General features: G+C 32.0%; 1 protein-coding gene across 1 annotated transcript in view; it reads right to left on the reverse strand.

Moving 5' to 3' along the window:
- Nucleotides 1–18,430, reverse strand: part of LOC107446532 (adhesive plaque matrix protein 2) — a gene marked incomplete at its 5' end in the record, with an annotated part of 66,446 nt that overhangs the window by 20,641 nt on the left and 27,375 nt on the right. Inside the window, 6 exon segments of the mRNA XM_043054510.2 lie at nucleotides 4,331–4,434; nucleotides 4,506–4,649; nucleotides 5,655–5,798; nucleotides 11,895–12,011; nucleotides 12,898–13,041; nucleotides 17,132–17,218. Coding sequence (XP_042910444.2) covers nucleotides 4,331–4,434; nucleotides 4,506–4,649; nucleotides 5,655–5,798; nucleotides 11,895–12,011; nucleotides 12,898–13,041; nucleotides 17,132–17,218 — 740 coding nt within the window.

Here is an 18,430-nt window from a genome sequence, read left to right on the forward strand (position 1 = left end):
TTAATAATTTACTAGAATTTTAAATTTTAATAAATTATTAACATTTAACTAATTTTTCAACACTACTTAAATTATTAACCTAACAAACCTAACAAAAATATTAACCTACAATTATTAACCTAACCTAACAAAATGAATAATAAATTAAGTGTTGCAAAATAGATAAAGAATTACCCGAGTTTATGATGCCCATAAGTGATATATATAAATAAAAATAATAATATTAAAAATCCAAAAAAGGGAGAAAAAAATTTATAAAAATCCGGAAAATGAAAGATATAATCCTTTCATCAGCTCACACAATTATATCCGCGAAAATGAGTGCTTTCTAATACTGTATCAATATAGCAAAAGCAAAATATATCAATACAATAGTGTGAGGAGCACTAAAAAAAACATTTACAACAAATAAAATAGAACCCATTAAGTGAAAATATCGCGTTAAAACAGAAAATAAAATAAAATATAAAGAAAAAAAAAACAGAATAAAACATAAAACGAAATCCTTAAACCGAGTAGCGAATTCAAATGAACTTACATGAACGGGAAATTTTTCAAGAATGATTGAAAATATTTTCGTAACAAGATTGCCAGATTACAAAATAGGAAAACAGAATCGCAAATTTAGGTAAAAGCGTGAATAGAAGGGTTTTGTTTTATAGTGCGTTCTTACTGCAGCACTGAAGTGCGTTTGATTTGTTAGCTACCAAGGATGGGCCCGAAAATGGATGTGCGCAAGGTAATATTATACTGGATAATTTAAAGAAGTTGACAAATTCTGAAAATGAACTTTTATTTAAGAAAAAAATAAAATAGAAAGGAGAATGAAACAAGAATTGCCTGTTTTGCACATAATTTTAGATATGGATTTGCCCGAAATGGATTCTCACTTGGTAAAATTTACATAAATTAACGAACAAGTTTTTTTGTAAATTTACTTACTATAATATACTATTAACTCAATGATTTTATAGAATTATATAGAATTTAACTACTTTAGTTGGATATCCATTGTCTTTTTAAATCAAATTTTGAAAGAATTTGTCTATTTGTTTTGTCGATAAATAAATATTACTACATATTCTTCTAATTCTATTCATTTGATTAAAAACGGTATTTACATAGATGTTATTAGAAACATTAGAATAGTTTTGCGAATATAATCGTGTTTTAAGTCACATTTATTTCTAAGTATTCCTCCATTCACCGAACTTTTTACATATATGTTTGAATACTTTTTTTTCATATTTAAAATTATCTATTTTTACGCATCTTAAAAGTAATAGGGTCATAAAATTAAAAATCGTTCGATCATTGTAAAATCGTTTCATAAAAAGTAGCAAATAAAAATTTAAAAGTTTTCTTTAGTTATTTTCGAGTAAGCTAGTTTTGCTATTCAGAGTACAGTCACTTCTAACGCATTGAGAGGCAGCAAAGATCTAAATTCAGTGAAAAAATTACTTAATAAGAGAAAATAATATGTTTGACATCATTTTACGATACATATTTCCTAACTTTTAAATTTCTTTCATTTCCTGAATTTAATCATTCCTAATAGCTCTTTAAATAAATAAATCAGTTAGTTAAATTCAATTCAATTTTATAAAGAGTAAATGCAAATTTTTTCCTTAAAAAATGTAACGACTAACTTTTCTTTAATTGAAGTATATAGCTAATTATTATTCAATGACACAACAACTGAGCATCAAAATCTATTTTTAACCTTTCTTTCGTCAACCGCATTAACACTAGGTTTACAGATGTTTCTTATATACCTATTTACGAACACGCGTCAATTTGACTCATGAACGAATACATATAACAGACAGAGATGCCAACTTGCTCCGGACAGCAAATATATATTTTATAGTGGTAGTTTATCAATTGTGATTCTTGATTTAATAAATTCAATTTAGTAGATTTTTATCCACCACTATTTCTAAATAATTCGTAGGCTTATAGAATTCACCGCTTTATATTGGCAAAACTCTCTTAGCAGTTATTTACCGTTTTTTTAAAAATTAATTTGGTGTGTCCGTACAAGTTGGCATCTCTGCAGTTAGAAAGCAATATAATTATATATTTGTGAAATATTCTAGTATTATATTTTTCAATACTCGATCTAAGCAACTGAAACCTTCAAAATCTGACATCAATTGACATTCTGCGTTTGTTTTTTCTATTATTGCTTATCGGCAACAGTTTATCACTTGTTTAATTTGAGATGACGATATCGGATAACGGATCGAAGTATTGTCGGTACATTCCTATTTATTATTGATGTGATGTTTGCATGTTTGCTGAAAATTTTGTCTAAATTACGATCGCGTCAAACTGACGCAAATCCGTAGAGATAGGTATACCATAAGGAGAATTTCAATATTTCAACGCTTTTGAAGAAAATAGACTTCAATATATACACTCTATAACAAACAAATCGACGCACCAGGAAGGAGTTGATTGAAACGAAAATTGGTGGATAGGAAGACAATGTACAGAATAGTAAATGATTAAAATTTCAAAACAATTGAATAATTTATTGCAGAGTTACAGTAATAAGTTCAATAAGGTGTTGACCTGCCTCTAGCCTGGATACAAGCTGCCACACGGCGTGGCATAGACCGATAAAGCTCCCGGATGGTCTCTTGCGGTATTTCCTGCCAAATTCGATCCAATTGTCGAACGAGGTCATCAACATTCCTTGCCAGATGCAATCGCCTTTCCATCATATCCCAGACATGCTCGATGGGAGAGAGATCTGGTGATCTGGCAGGCCAAGGAAGAGTTTGACAAGCTTGCAGACAGTTCATAGCAACACGTGCCGTATGTGGTCTGGCATTGTCCTGCTGAAAAACCAGCCCAGGGCGCTGCAAAAGGAACGGTAGCAAAACAGGTCTTAGGATGTCGTCGACGTACCGCTGTGCAGTAAGTGTACCTCTAATGACGACCAAAGGGGTCCGGCTGTCAAAGGAAATGGCACCCCAGACCATAAGGCCTTGTTGAGGGCCGGTGTGGTGTGCAATAGTGCAGGCAGGATCCCCCCTCTGCCCTGTGCGTCTCCAAACACGTCTTCGATGATCGTCAGGACACAGTTGGAAGTGGGATTCGTCGCTAAAGACTATACGTCCTCAGTCGGCATCATTCCAGCCATATCTCTTCAAAACATTCATGCATACGAAATTTCAAAACACTCGGATGATTGCTTCTTGGTGGGTCGATTTTTTTTTTGTTATGGAATGTATTTACCTCAGTCAATGGATAAAAGTCATTACAAGAGATAAAATAAAAATGTAAACGGGTTTTGTAATTTTCCTCATAAAATTCGAAATGCGTCAAAATGACGCTTCCCGTAAATCTAGTGTTAAGCATTAGCATATATGTTATTTGGTTTACTTTATTTTCCACTAAACATTTTGGCCTTAAATCTTCAGCCAGACTATTTACATTATAACGTGAGATTTTCTAAATTGGCTTTACTTCTGGCAATGTACTTTTTCGATAACGCGCCCATAATTGATCTCTCGTGTTGTTGAGTGTTATTATCTGTTTAATCATTAGCTTTGATCTGGTTCATAAAATTAAATTGCTATGGTAACAGTCTGTTTTTCTTTTGTTCTTTTTTATGGAGAAGGAACAAAAACAGCTTTGAGTTGATATTTACTTATTTTTGAGCAATAATATACTAAAGTTTAACCATTTTATATCTTTGTGCGTTTCGAGTTTTATTGAGAAAGCAAGTATTTTTTATGAATAGAACTGTAAAATAAACCATTTTGTGCGTTGTAAGTTGCTTATGGAATATTTAAGATAATATGACATTAACTTATTCTAATTCGAAATGCAAATGAAATATTTGTACTTCAAAACATTGACCAACTACTACTTTTGATTTAGCTTGTGATTTTTCAGTTCGTGGGGGCTTTTTCGAAAATGACCTGTCTGTATTATTCATATTATGCAAAATTTATGATATTACATGAAACATCACTTGGAAAACAATGTTATATAGATTAATTAACTGTAAAAGCTACCTACTTCTGACAGAAATCTATCAAACGATCTAGCTTTGTAAATTACAATTCACAGCAAAAGTTCTTAAAAGAATTAATTCAAAGTTCCGAATCACAATTCTAAAAATATTCAAAATTCCACATTCCTTATTTGAGACAAAATGCATTCTAGTATACTATTCTTTTAAACACAACTTTGTTTGGCGAAACAAGAGAATTTTAAACTACACAATTTTAAAACAACTAAAATCGGAAATAGAAGGAGGAATTATTAAAATATTTCTAACGAAATTAGTATAGAAAAACGAAATAAAACTTACTGCAGAAATGACATCCTTGGTTAAAGCAAAAACATCGACCACTGAGCCATGAACATATTTTGCCTTTGAAATGGGTAAATTTTTAATCAAATATGTGGTTTTATCTGAAATAAATTGAGTAAATAAGACGAGTGCATTTCTTTTTACTGCTAAAATAATGTTCAGTAAATCATACCATTATATTTTTCAGTACATGGCTTACTGCTTGCTGATTTCATACCAGGAGGGCACATGCAAACAATTTCACCATTTTTATCCATAAAGGCAACTTTATTGTCTTTTGAGCATTCCACTTTTAAGTTTAAAACATTAGTTTTATCTGCAATAAAATTTTAAAACTTATTTTCTTAATCGAAATGAAAAATGAAATATGTATTAAAGACATAGCACATATTAAAGATTACCGCACACTCAAAACAATTTCTCAAATGCAAAAGCATTAATTGCAAAAAATTTTCTGTTGCATTTTTATTTTGTGGTATAAATTTACATTAGAAAAATAAAATTCAAATTTTTATATATATTTCCTTATTAATTTATTCTTTTTGATAAAAAAAATTAAACGTGAAGTTCTGCTGTAAAATAGGCTTTGTGGTACACGCCTGATGAGTTAGAATTCTCCTGTCGTCGAGCCAACCGAGGAAAGTTTTCAAGGTTTTACTCTTCATGTAGCGCAAGGGCGAATTTCCCCCAATATTTGGTCCAGAAGTTCCTTTTCTTCTATCTTGAGTTCAAAATTATAAGACTGCAGAGTTGAATATTGATAGTAGTAAACTCAGAATTGGATTAGTTGTTCAGCACTGGTTATAAAGTAAAATAAAATGAAATAAAATGCAATAAAATAAAATGAGATGAATTATAAAATTTGAAATGAAAATTTCGATATTTAGAGGAAGCTTAATTGACTCAGAGTTTGTTACTTCGAGGGAATTTTGACAAAAAAAAATATTTGAGTTATGTAATGCATTAAAGCATATATGAATTAACTGATAATTGACATTAAGTTTGGCTTAGGGTTTATTTGAGAGATTTTTTCTGTTCCAGAAAAACATTATTATTTTTAAATAGTTCCAGACTCTGTGATTTTTTTCTGTCTGTCAGGGTACATTCTACGGTGACTCTCTACAACTTGATAATTTATAACTTGATAACTTATTTGGAGGTTTAACATGTGAAATAGGGACTTCAATGTCGCAAAGTCTTCTTTAAAAGTTGGAAATTTTCCACTCTGTATTTCAATGCTTTTTTAGATAACTTTTAAGTCGTATCATTAGGTAACATTAAAATACTTAATTTTATTTTTGTATTTCAAAATTATACTTACACAAGCATATTTTGCTTTTTGGGTCCTGATAATATCCATCTTTGCATTTACAGTCATAACCGCCTCCATTTTTCCAGTCCATTTCACAAACTGCGTTTTGTTTTTTGCACTCATCTTGGACATCTTTGTCAGAGCATGTTTTTACTGAAAAGAAGAAGAAAAAAGAACAGTTTAAAGAAAATAAACATTTTATTCAGATCAAAGGAAGAGCGGTCTTTGTGAAGGACTGGGTTTTTATACTTGGTATTGGCTTAAGGCTCTTTCAATTTTAGATACTAATTTGTCTGAAGAAAAAAAAGCAATCAGTGCGCACCACTGACCTCCTTGCCAAAATCAGTGAGCAATACTTACCTCTTGGCCATTGATTACAAATTTCTATACCCCCCCCCCTTCTATTCAACAGTCATAATTGCGGGATAGCTTTGGTTTTAGTTATAAAATCTTAACTTTTCTATATTTTGACTATCACCTATCTAAAATCTAAACATTGCAAATGAGAAGCTGAGTAGATGATGTACGAAAGTGACATTTAAATCTGGGTTAGAAGAAGAAAAGTGGTATTCGAACTATTTTATTATAGATTTATTAGAAATCAGGGCTTATAATAATTTGAAATAACGCATGATTAACCATGTCAATTTTAAAGTGAAAACAAAACCTATTCCGTTACAATAATCATGCCCTTGCTGATGCAACCGCATTTTCTGATTAATAAATGTCCCTGCAAAGGTCACTAACGTATTTTATCAGCTTATTTCTTCAAATATATCACGAGAATTGGAAGGTTATGGTTTTAGCTCTGCTTTTATGTTTACGCCATTTAAACAGAACACTCACCTATAACTGGATTGAAAAATTGTTTTCAAGTTCTAATGAGCTAGTTATTTTATGAATTGGTCAAAACTGGTAAAAAGTTGTGAAACAAAAAAAAAATTCAGTAAAGTAGTTATTTATTCTAAATTAAGGAAATAATATTACTCTTCATATTTTAATAATATCTGAAAATAAAAGAAAGACCTAAAACCAAACACTTTCATTTTTTAAAAATATTTGATTTGCAATCGCAGATATAAGCTTTCTTGATAACAAAAGGATAGATTAAACCATGAGTTCAGGTGGTTTGGAAACGCTGAATACCTTTATTGTCTAATATCCAACTTGAACTAAAAAAAAAAGCATTTTTTTAAACGCATAGATATTTTTTCTATAAAATACTAATATTTTCGTTCTATTTTCACTTAAAGTTAAATAACTGTATTTCGAATTCAATTCTTTTTAATCACTATATCAAATATAATCTTTAAAATGCATCAAAGTTAAAATTTTCTTAAGAGACAGTTCTTTTTTTTATGTATATATAACATTCATTGAACAGCCGACGCAATTTTAGGTTTACGACAACTAATGTTCAACTTCATAGCCTTGTAATTTTGCCAGAAGACAAGGAATCCAGAAGACAAGGACAATCCTGGATCAGTACCCCAAAAGGTATGATTTGTTATGGGAACATAGAGGACTTCGTGATTCGACAGATTTAACATGTATCAGTCACCATTTACTACACGGGGAGTCTTCGGCCGGCTGGGATCGAACCCAAAACCCTTTGGACATGGGTCCAGTGACCTACCAACCAGGCTATCCAAGCTCTATGAGGCAATTTCAAAAGAATATTATTTGTTGCCTCCTTTTCTACGAAACTCTATTTTTTTATTCTACAAATTGCTAATGTTTTTAAAACAATCGCTCATAAATTCATCATCAAATCTGCGTACATTAAAATCTTTTAAGAACTTTACTTCTAACACGCCACTGTATTTTTTATCCATCTGTCCAATTAAGACTTATTACTGCAATCTTAAGATTATTTCATTAGATTCTTTCTTTAATATACATTTTTAGGCATACGTGTCAACTTTCCCGGATTTAAACGGAGATTTTATTTTCATATTTAAAGTGGTAGTAAATATATACTATTTTTTCTTTTATAAATTTAATTTTTAAATGATTTTGATCACCACTATTCTTACAAAAGTTAAGCTTATATATTAATATGCGTTACCATACCTGCCAACTTTTAACCCTTTCTAGGATCATTTTCCACAGTGGTAGTAAGATGGAATTTAAATTACAATTTTAGGCAGAGACATACACTGTATTTTGATAAAGTTTACGAAGCACTCTAACTCAGTATTACACATTTATATATATTCTTAATATTTTTAAAATTGGTGGTAGTGAAAAAGATTATAAATTAAGTTTATAAATGCAAGAAATATATAAAAAGCATACATTTTGCTACCACTTTAAAGATAGGAATAAAATTTTACGCCAAATGCGTAAAAGTTGGCAGATATGCGTTACTATCATGGTTGTCAACTGAAAATTTCGGTCATGATGTGATACTATCACCTGGACTTATGGAAGCTTAGATCATCGGATGCGATCCCGACCGGCGTTTTCTTGATCCAGATGTTGGTTTGAAAAACTGCGACTTTCGGATTATCATTGGTGTCTTTTGAGTGAGTAATACCTATTTCATACTCTTGCAATCATGTACGTTTTTCAAATTCTGAATTAACTTAAGAGTATGAGTAGATGCAAGTTAAGTTAAATGATTCTGCCCGATATAGTAGCTTTCAATTTACGTTAACATCACTGCTGAAGTTAATATTCGCAATCACGCAACAATGGCTACGTATCACCAACACGGACGTGGCGGAAAGCGGCTGACCGAAAGACGTGCACGTGGTTCAACGACGGATGAGGAATGCTCGGATTTTGAAACCAAAATGGCTGAAAAGTTAGCAGACATGGGAAGGAGAATTAAAGAAGATGAAAGGAAAAATAAAGAACTACTTGAGAAACTAAATCATTTGGAGCAGTCTCTCATGCCTGTGCCAAATAGGCCCGAAATACCGACAACACCAATTGATGTCATTGATATGGAAACTTATGAAGGCGGCCAACTTTTGGAGCAGACGGGGAATGAGTCAACCAGAGATTCAGAAAGCTCAACCAAAAATATTGCAGAACCCCCTTTGAAGAAGAAGAAAAAGAAAAATAATGTCAAAAAAGCTGAAGCAAATCTAATCATGACCACAAATAGTAAACATTTTTCACCGATAGATACCGCCACCTCCTTACAACCATCTGAATCTATATCTGATACTGACTTAGCTCCACCCAAGGAGGATTCCAGTTCAACTGTAGATCCACCCACAACTCCAGCAAAAGTTCAACCAATTAAGCATATAAAAGTTCTTATTCGTGGTCTTCCAGTTGGATTCTATACTGATCATATCTCCCAGGAACTGGCAAAGTCAGACATCATAACGCAAAAGATAATTCAGTTTAAGAGAAAAGTGGGCGGGACCTACAGGCTCCTCCCACTTTTTCTCACAATTCTCACAGAAACAGATGTTAATCGACAAATTTTCTCTATCACCAATATACAAAGTATCCCGGTCAGTATTGAAAGGTTCCGAGGCGGGCAAAATCCAATCCAGTGTTACAACTGCCAAGAATTTGGCCACAGTCAAAGATCATGTAATTCACCATCAAGATGTGTAAAGTGCGCCGCCAAACACCGATCATACGAGTGCCAAAAAGATAAAAATACACAACCTAAGTGCAGCAACTGCGGAGACTCTCATACAGCCAACTACACGGGGTGCAGAGCCCGTCCCCGCAGGAGGGGAACACGTGCCATACCACCAACAATAACAGGACTTGCTCAAAGGCTGGTTACAATAATTAAAGAATTGCAAGAACTTTTAAAAAATCAAGAAGTGCTTCAACTGCTTCAGAGGATTATGGGGGAAGCCACTCTTGCACAGTAATGTCTTTTTTTTTACTTGATTTGAACTTCTATTTGAACTCTTATTATTATTCAGAACTCTAATTTTCCATACACATTATTAAAATAAATACTGCATACTGCCCTTTCAAATTGAAGTTGATCATACTAGATGGCGCCACTAAGGCTTGACAAAATTTATGTAAACCCTTCACGCCTATGAATCACGACTTTTGTATACATATAATCATCATTTATTCATGCTCATATTCAATTTTCTGTACATATTTATGGCAATTAATGTAAATATCAAGTTGTAATGTAAATATCAATTGTTAATGTTCAAGTTGTAATGTTTTCTAATCAAGGTTATATTTTCTGTACATTTTTTCATGGCAATTACTGTAAATATCTCTGTTCAAGTTTGTATTTTCTCTAATCATGGTAATATTATTGTAAAGCTACCACAACGACTGCTTATATTCAAAATGTTTTTAACTCATTTTTGTAGTTTCATGATGAATGGAGTAGGGGCCGCTACGCGGCCCAGGTGCCCAGCTGTTTTTAAATAAAGTAAGTAAGTAAAAGTGGTTGTCAACTTAATTTTTTTCAAAGACAACGTATTTGTTTGCATAAAATTGAAGTTTCAATTCCATTTTAATACCACTGGGAAAAATGATAATGGAAGGGATTAAAAGTTGGCAGGTCTGTTTAGGTATTGTTGAATAGTTATTTTCATACATCGTTGATATTAACCATTTGCACTCGAGAGGTTGTAAATTAACCACCCCTCTAAATGTGAAATTATTTTCATCTTAATGTTTAGTTACTACATCATTCAGTGATCTCAGCAATGATCCGTCCAATACTTACCTATGCCTCACCCGCCTGGACAACGATACCTCTACATCTACTGAAGAAATTAAACCAATGCCAAAACAAGATTCTTAGAAAAATAACCTGTGCAAGATGGTTCATCCGGAATACCAATATACATTCAGACCTCAAAATACCAACTCTATCACAGCATATATACAAGCTAAACGCAGATTTTTTCGATAAAGCCATAGAATGTAAAACAGCAAATTTCAATGAAATCTTTAAATTTGAAAATTATATCAAAGATAACAACTACAGACCAATAGCTGCACATTTCACCGCCGACTCCTCATATCATAACTATCAAAACAAATAATTTCATCAACCTTTCTTAATAACGTTTCCTCATGCTGATACAATTCTGAGCAACTCCAAAATCAAACAAACACAACTATAGAGCAAGATACTCATTTTATTTTTTGATTCCTTTTTAGTTATTCAAGCAAAGTGCTTGAAACATTCATAAAAGCAACTCCACCTCCTGCTTACCTCAATGCTCAACCAAAACAGTGTTAAAATTCTAGATGAATGGGATAGGTGCCCAATAAAATCAAAACACTAGGACTAGGACATTCAGTGATCTCCCGGTATTATAAGGTAAGTTTATAAAAAATGTTAGTGGTTGTGTCCATTTAACAGCTGAAAGAACTTCGAGTGCAAAGGGTTAAAAGGTCATTTTTAAAAAAAAATAATAGCTGGCATTGGATTATATTAATTTATTTATTTTTTGCAATATATGAAACGTATAACTTGTCTCCCAGAGCCAATTTCATTCGAATTAATTTAAACTGATTCAGGGAACACATGAATTGTGTAAACTCTTAAAAATAAAGTGAATGAGCTAATAGTATTTTGGAAATATTAACATATTTTGATTCATATTTCTCATATATACCTTCATACCATATTTGATTAATATATAGCATCTATTTGATTTTAGAATCAGTTACACTTATTTTCGCATAAATTACTCAGTCCAACAAATTCCAACAAATCTTTTCCTTTTCCTAAAGTTGAAGGATCCAGAAATTTACTCTTGGTTTGATTAACACGCTCGCGCTGAATTAGTTTATATTTATACTATGTTACATTCATCGAAAAAACATTTATTGCGTTTGGTTTTCAGAATTAGTTCTAATTAGCTTAGAGATGAAGTTTAAATTTTATTTAGATTACAAATGCACTATAATCGCAAAATACATTTTTATGTTGCTTTTTTAACTGGATTATTCCCCAAAACATCATTTTATGCAACGAGATATTCATTTTGTTCTTTTTAATGAATCAATTCAATGGTTCCATTGTTCGCACTTCTCCCCAAAAGTTGAGTAAACTTATCTTTAATAATAATTGCATTTATTTCACAAGATGATCGAAAAAATAAGGAACAGAAAATAATATTAGCAAATGATCATTATCTTTTTTGTATTTTATAACGTTGGTTGCACTTGCATTTCATATTTATACGAAGCATCAATTCAACTTTTAAAAAAATGAACAAAGCACTTAACGAAGCAATTTTTTTTATAATTCTCCAGAGAATAAAACGAAAGTTAAAAACTTACATTCACATGTAATCTTGTTCGCGGATTCCTTGTATTTTCCAGTACAACTGCATTTAGTCTTATCTTGAGTCAATTTTATATTACTTGGACACACAGATTCTTTCAGTTCACAAGCACCTGAAAGACAGAAATAAAGTAAAATGTATTAGAAAAATTGATGCTCCTTTGTCTCCATTTTAGGTATGAAAAAGTTGAAAATCGTATGAGATAAACTTTATGTGGACACGACTAAAATTAAGATACTAGGAACTTACCACTTAACGGTCCGAAAGTATTTCAATTTTACTTCACTTCAGGTATAATCATATTTATTACTTAAAAGTAAATAATTAATCTTAAATATATAATTAATTATAAATATTTAATTAATTAGAAATAATTACAAACATGTCCAAAATAAGTCCCTACCTTACATTTTGTGGCTGCTGTCACTCTTTTTGTCGTCTATCCTTACCGATTGTCTAATGGTGAATAAGAATTCCATCTCATAATATATGTTTATCAATCGTGCTTTTCTTGATACCAAATTAGACCCATTTGAAACATGTTCTATTGCTTACAAAATTAACTTCCGAAGCAAAATTAACTTCCGAAACCATCTTACAAAACTTTAAGAATTTATATTTTAATTTTTTTTTTTGTATAAATAATTTTACGTTTTGAAAATATTATTATTTCTATGTTTTCACAGAAAAAAACAATGCTGCGAAATCATAAATAGTGTATTTTCAATTTTTTACAAAACAAGTATCACAAGCAGGAGAAAATCAGATCGAGGACTTTCAGAATCAGGGGGGAAATAGATCCTTTTATTATTGAATCTCTAGAATTAAAGAAGTAAAATTTTCCAATTTAAAATCTCGAAGAAGAAAAAAATTTATGAATTAAAAGGCAAGAATTAAGATAGTATAAAAGTGACAAAAGCAAATAAAATTTAACACATGCGACCATAGAATCACTCTTAAAAGTTTTTATTATTATTAAAAAAGATATTTTTCCTTACTTTTGTCATCCTTTTGTTCAGCTTCAGGTTCGCAGACGCATCTTTCTTCTGCGCCTTCTTTATCTTCTTTAAAGCAATAGCCATATGGTCCACATGACAATCCGCAGGGAATAATTGTCTTTGCTTCATCTGATTTTACTGGTTCTATGTAAATGAAAGACTTGTTACAGTTATTTATTTTAAAAAATGTTAACTTAGTTCACGAAACAAAACGGATACTACTCAACCCAAGAAGGTCATTAAGCGTCACTAAGTTCCATTATTGACGCGAATGATATATTGTTGCTTTGAAACTAAACCGTTGTAACTCAAAAAAATCGAAAAATGAAATATTTGGGTCCTTTTGTGTAAAAAAAATTACCCTTTTAGAGAAACAACGTGTTATCTTCATAGTTCCATAAAATTAATTTAGAGAGCAGATTATCGCATTGGCGCGATTCGCCATCTTGGTTTTAGGGAATAGTGTAGCAGTGTGCCAGTTGCAACAAAACCTTGGAGGACATAACGTCGCTTTGAAACTAAACCGTGGTAACTCAAAAAAGAGAGCGATTTTTTTTCTTACACTGTTATCAGGAGAGCGATTTTTTTCCCACACTGTTATATGTCAAAATTTGAAATGAAATATGTAATATTCGGGAGGATATTTTGAAGAACATTGTTGTATTTTGAAATAACTCTCCACTTTTAATAAAAGTTTCAGAGAAAAGTGTTGCAACTCAAAGTACCTTAACTTATTTCGAAATTACCACAAAATTAGAAATGCTACAAGTATCAAGCCTGGTTCATTGAAAAATGTAAAGAAACAGGGTTCTTTTAATGTAAACTATTTTGCAATAGTTGCCATAGCTTCTCGTCAACCTGCGGTGGAAGTTCCTGAAAAGTTAGAAATCGCTCTCCTGAGAAACTTGCTTTTTTGAGTTACCACGATTTAGCTTCAAAGCTACGATATGTGCGAGTTTATGGAGCAAAGAATGCACACGCGAACATAGTTTTCTTCATTTTTAGAAACTATTAAAAATTGTATACTTCCTTATTAAATTAAGAATCGAAAATTAGACACTCGGGTTGATCTTCCAACGCATGCATTTAGACATAGCTATTCGCTATCCATCATCCCTACTTTCTACCCTTTATATTATTTTTGAATTTAGATGAAGAGGCAGGTTACATCCCCCCCCCCCACCTGGGCTAGGTACGTCGAACAAATTTTGATCTGCAGTTGTATGCTTCTTTGAGTCATGAGTATTCCAACTCGAGCAAGATAAATCCAGCTTGCTTTAATCCAGATTGCTGAAATATAAATTGGCAGTCCTTCCTGACAAATTCAAAGCGAGCAAGCAATTCTTAGTTTCCAAACAGATGTATGTAAAATTGAAATCATATCTACTGAATGGAACTATACTATCATTTGACCCTATTCATGTAAAAAAAATTATAATTCTATCTTTAGTAACGCTATAGAGAAATTTCATTGCTAGCAGTGATGTATAAAAGTTTTGCAATATAGTTTTGGCAGCCAGACTGATCGAAGAATCTCTGAGAGAGTATAATTCGTTCACCAGGAGTTGACACTTGGCTCCGCCTTCATAAAGTGGTATCCGACGATACTATTTCGCTCTTTTTGTTGCTGTTGTTGTTGTTGTTAATTTACGTCGCACTAGAGCTGCACAATGGGCCATTGGCGACGGTCTGGGAAACATCCCGGAGGATGATCCGAAGACGAGCCATCACAATTTTGATCCTCTACGGAGGGGATGGCACCCCTGCTTCGGTATCCCGACGACCTGCGCGCGAAGTCGAGTACTTTACGGTAGCACAGTTTAACGAGGACCAATACCGCACACCCTCGGTCCCTATGCAGACTAATCCAAGTGATCACCCACCCGCACACTGACCGTAGCCAGTGATGCTTGACTTCGGTGATCTGCTGGGAACCGTGTCTTAACGATCAGTCCACTGCGGGAATCGCTCTTTTTGGGAGAAGGATTTGAACAATACTGAACAAGGTTGCTATATGGTGATCGTATGACAAAAATATTTATTTCGCAATCCTTATGTGCATTTTTCAACATTAAATATTTCATAAATTTGATATTTCTCCCTTGTGAGTGAATAGTTTGTCCTTTTCGAGACATTAGTAAAATTAACATTAAAGGGTTCAAACTTTGGACCGCTCTTCCCAGATTGAGGCTACTCACTTTATTGAAGGATTTTTAAATCCGAATCCGTCAGGAAAATTGAATGTTTACACAAAGAAAATACGTTTTTGCGTCTTATTTCATAATTTAAACTATCGTCTGCACTAATTAATTAGCATATCACCTCTTCCAATCATTAAAATTGAGTCCTAGAACGTGAATATCCGTTCATTGGAACTAAAGTTTTTTGGGGTGGTCAGTTTTTTATTTTGTGCTCTGTACAGTGGGCAGAGAAAAAAAATGGACTCAAATAATGTTTTTATAATTCTGTGCAAAAATGTCTCAATTCACTTGAGAAGTTACCGAGATATGGCGAAATACTCAAAAAATAAAATTATCATTTAGGGATTCGACTACTCTTCTGACCAAACTATTAAGACCATATTTCCCAAATTCCCATATATTTTAGAAATTGGAAATCAGAAATCCAAATCCGTCGAAAAAAAAGATATGTTAGTCAGAGAAAGTACGTTTCTGTGTCCGATTTCATAACTTAAATTAATTATCGGCTGCACTAATTCATTAGGTCACTCTCTCAAACTATTAAGATTGAGTCCTAGAAAGCTGAGATCCAATCATTAAACCAAAAGTTATTCAGAGTAGTCCATTTATTATCTTGTGCACTGTGCTTCCCTATGGTAAAAGTGGATAAATTAGAAAAAAAACTATACTTTTAAAACACTGTTTCAAACTTTAAAAAATATAGAGAGTGAAAGAAAAGGATATCACCCTCTAATATATATATGGGTGATTCTCACGAAATATGATAATTCACTGTCCCTNTAAAACTTATAATTCACCATTATCTTATAAAGTGCAGCATCAACAATTATTTTTTGCTATGTTTTATGCTCTATTTTAAAGAAAAAGTTCACGATTATTATACTTTCCACCAAATTAATGTCCTAGTTTGGCTAACAGTATGAAACAAAAATCGAATAAAAAATATAAAAATAGACTGTCAATAAAAATATCATATTTTTTTCAAATATCAGTGACGATTCTGTCAATACATCTAACAGATTATAATACAAGTTTTTGGGCATTTATTGAGCTTATAACTTTCATTACAGCATGATTCATATGTATAGCATTCGATTCAAAGTTAAAACTTTAAGCAAAGAAGCTTTCCCAACAATATTTATAATTACGAAGTGTTCTCAAAATCAGTGATCCTATTTGGAATTCAGAATTTTAACGCAATACGTCATTAGCGTCCCTACTTTACAACATAGGATCTAATCAGATTCGAAATCATACTGATGCAGAGCTGTACTGCAATGCATTGAAAATACTTTTTTTCAGAAGGAAGCTCGTCATCACAAAGTCTGCCTCAATTGCAGAAATATCGCACCATTTGCATTCAAGACTCCTCCCTCTGCACCAGGATACCCGATTGCCCCATCCGACGATGTAGAGAGGAATCTACCCGAGGTCGTCGAGGGGTCTTCAGCGGGTAATTACTCACCTGATGATGAATGAGGCTAATTAGGTGAAAATATTTCAAAAGGCAGTGTCAAAAGTGCTGGTAAAGAAATATGCTTGCCTGAGTTTGAATACCATCGAGAAGGAATGGCAGCGATAGTTTGGTAAACTATGTTTTTGTTTTTAGATTCCAGTTACATTGTTGAAGAAAGATAACTAAAATGTGTTAAACCGCAAACGGAAATCGAAATTTTTCCCAAAGGTGAGGGAATAGTTACGTTTTAAGCCTAAATGCATGATTGAAATTGATGAGCATGTGCTAAGCCTAAGGGAAATTTATTGAAAACGATATTGATGTTCTTCGAAAAATTTGCAAGTTATTTTGAAACTAAAATATTTAGAGAATAACAGTTTATTTAAATCTTATAGTAAATTAGATTTTTGTATCTTTTATGTATGCAACAAATATCATCAGAAGAATCAAGAAATTGTCTGTTTTAAGAATAAAGTATAAATATTATACAAAAATAGAGTTAGAATAAAAATGTAAATTTCAAAACAAAACTAGTCTGTTTTAAAAATAAAGCATATATATATATATATATACTTACTACAGATTCCACCTTCACGTATCATATTGGAGTAAGGACATTCTCGTTGGCAGCTACTTCTTAGACTTTGAAACAAACAGCTTGCGTCTAAAAGAAAAATAGGAAAACATATTAAATAAAAAGTCTTCCTTTTTTTTTAAAAAAAAAGAAGAATATTACGTTTTTGTGGTATAAATAAGCTATACAAACTACTTACTTGTGCATAACGGTGCTTGTCTCATTTACTTATTTTTCTAAATGGTTTGAAAATTACGGCTAAATGTTTTGATCTTTGCTATCGATATTAGTGATTTATTTTTTATGTCACACAATGAAAACATAAAATTATTTGAGCAGTTCCTTTTAGATTGCGTTAGATTATATAGCAGAAAATTGCAGAACTATTTTTAAATGAAAAGTAGCAAACAAATATTTCCATAACAAAAAATTACAGAATTGTCTTTTGTCTTTTGATGTTGATTTTGAAAAAAGAACTATATTTAAATGTTTTAATGTTACTGGAAGGAAATAATAAACAACGACAAAAACTTATAAAACTTTTTTTAAACATCTAATTGTAAAGATTTTTTAGATTTTTAACAACGGTTGACAACAGCAATTATGGTTCATGTCTAGACAATGGGAATTGCAACTTCTTTTTTAACACGTTCACGCCGGGAAAAGTGAAGATACTGGTACGGGAAAAGAGAAAATACTGGTAGAAGAACTTTTTCAATATTAGATAATATTCGGGAGGAGTTAATCTTTTCTCAACAATAACAATTCACTGTATGGAAATTTATCACGACGAAGAAGCAATTCAATATGAAAATTGCATCCGTTAAAAACAGTTGGTAGTTATGGATTTTTATTATTCCCGGAAAAGAAACTAAAAAATGAAATTTACTTGTTACCAGTTTTTACTCTGATCCGCCGCCTGATGAGACAATCTAGCGTGACCCACCGGTGGGTCACCCCGGTGTGAATGCGTTAAAGACTTCGATAACAATCAGAAATTGTCACTTAGTGCCAATTGAAATCTGAAAAATCTAAAAAACTTGGTAAAATGAATTAATGTTGTCGTTATGAAAGATCAAAATAAAATATTTCCTCGAAGAATTTTAAACTTGCTTTTCGAAAAAAAAATCAATAAAAAACTTTTTTTTTTTTTAGTAAACTTCAAATTAAGTCGTCTTCAAGTACCTTCATGTACTCTCCCATTGGGAGTACAAGTTAGGAGTACTTGTAAAGGTTAAATTTTCGATCTATACAACATTTCTTGATAATGTTTTTCAAATTCATGCAAATACCTATTAATTG

The sequence above is a fragment of the Parasteatoda tepidariorum genome, chromosome 9 (genome assembly GCF_043381705.1).
Source record: "Parasteatoda tepidariorum isolate YZ-2023 chromosome 9, CAS_Ptep_4.0, whole genome shotgun sequence".
Classification (NCBI taxonomy): Eukaryota; Metazoa; Arthropoda; class Arachnida; order Araneae; family Theridiidae; genus Parasteatoda; species Parasteatoda tepidariorum.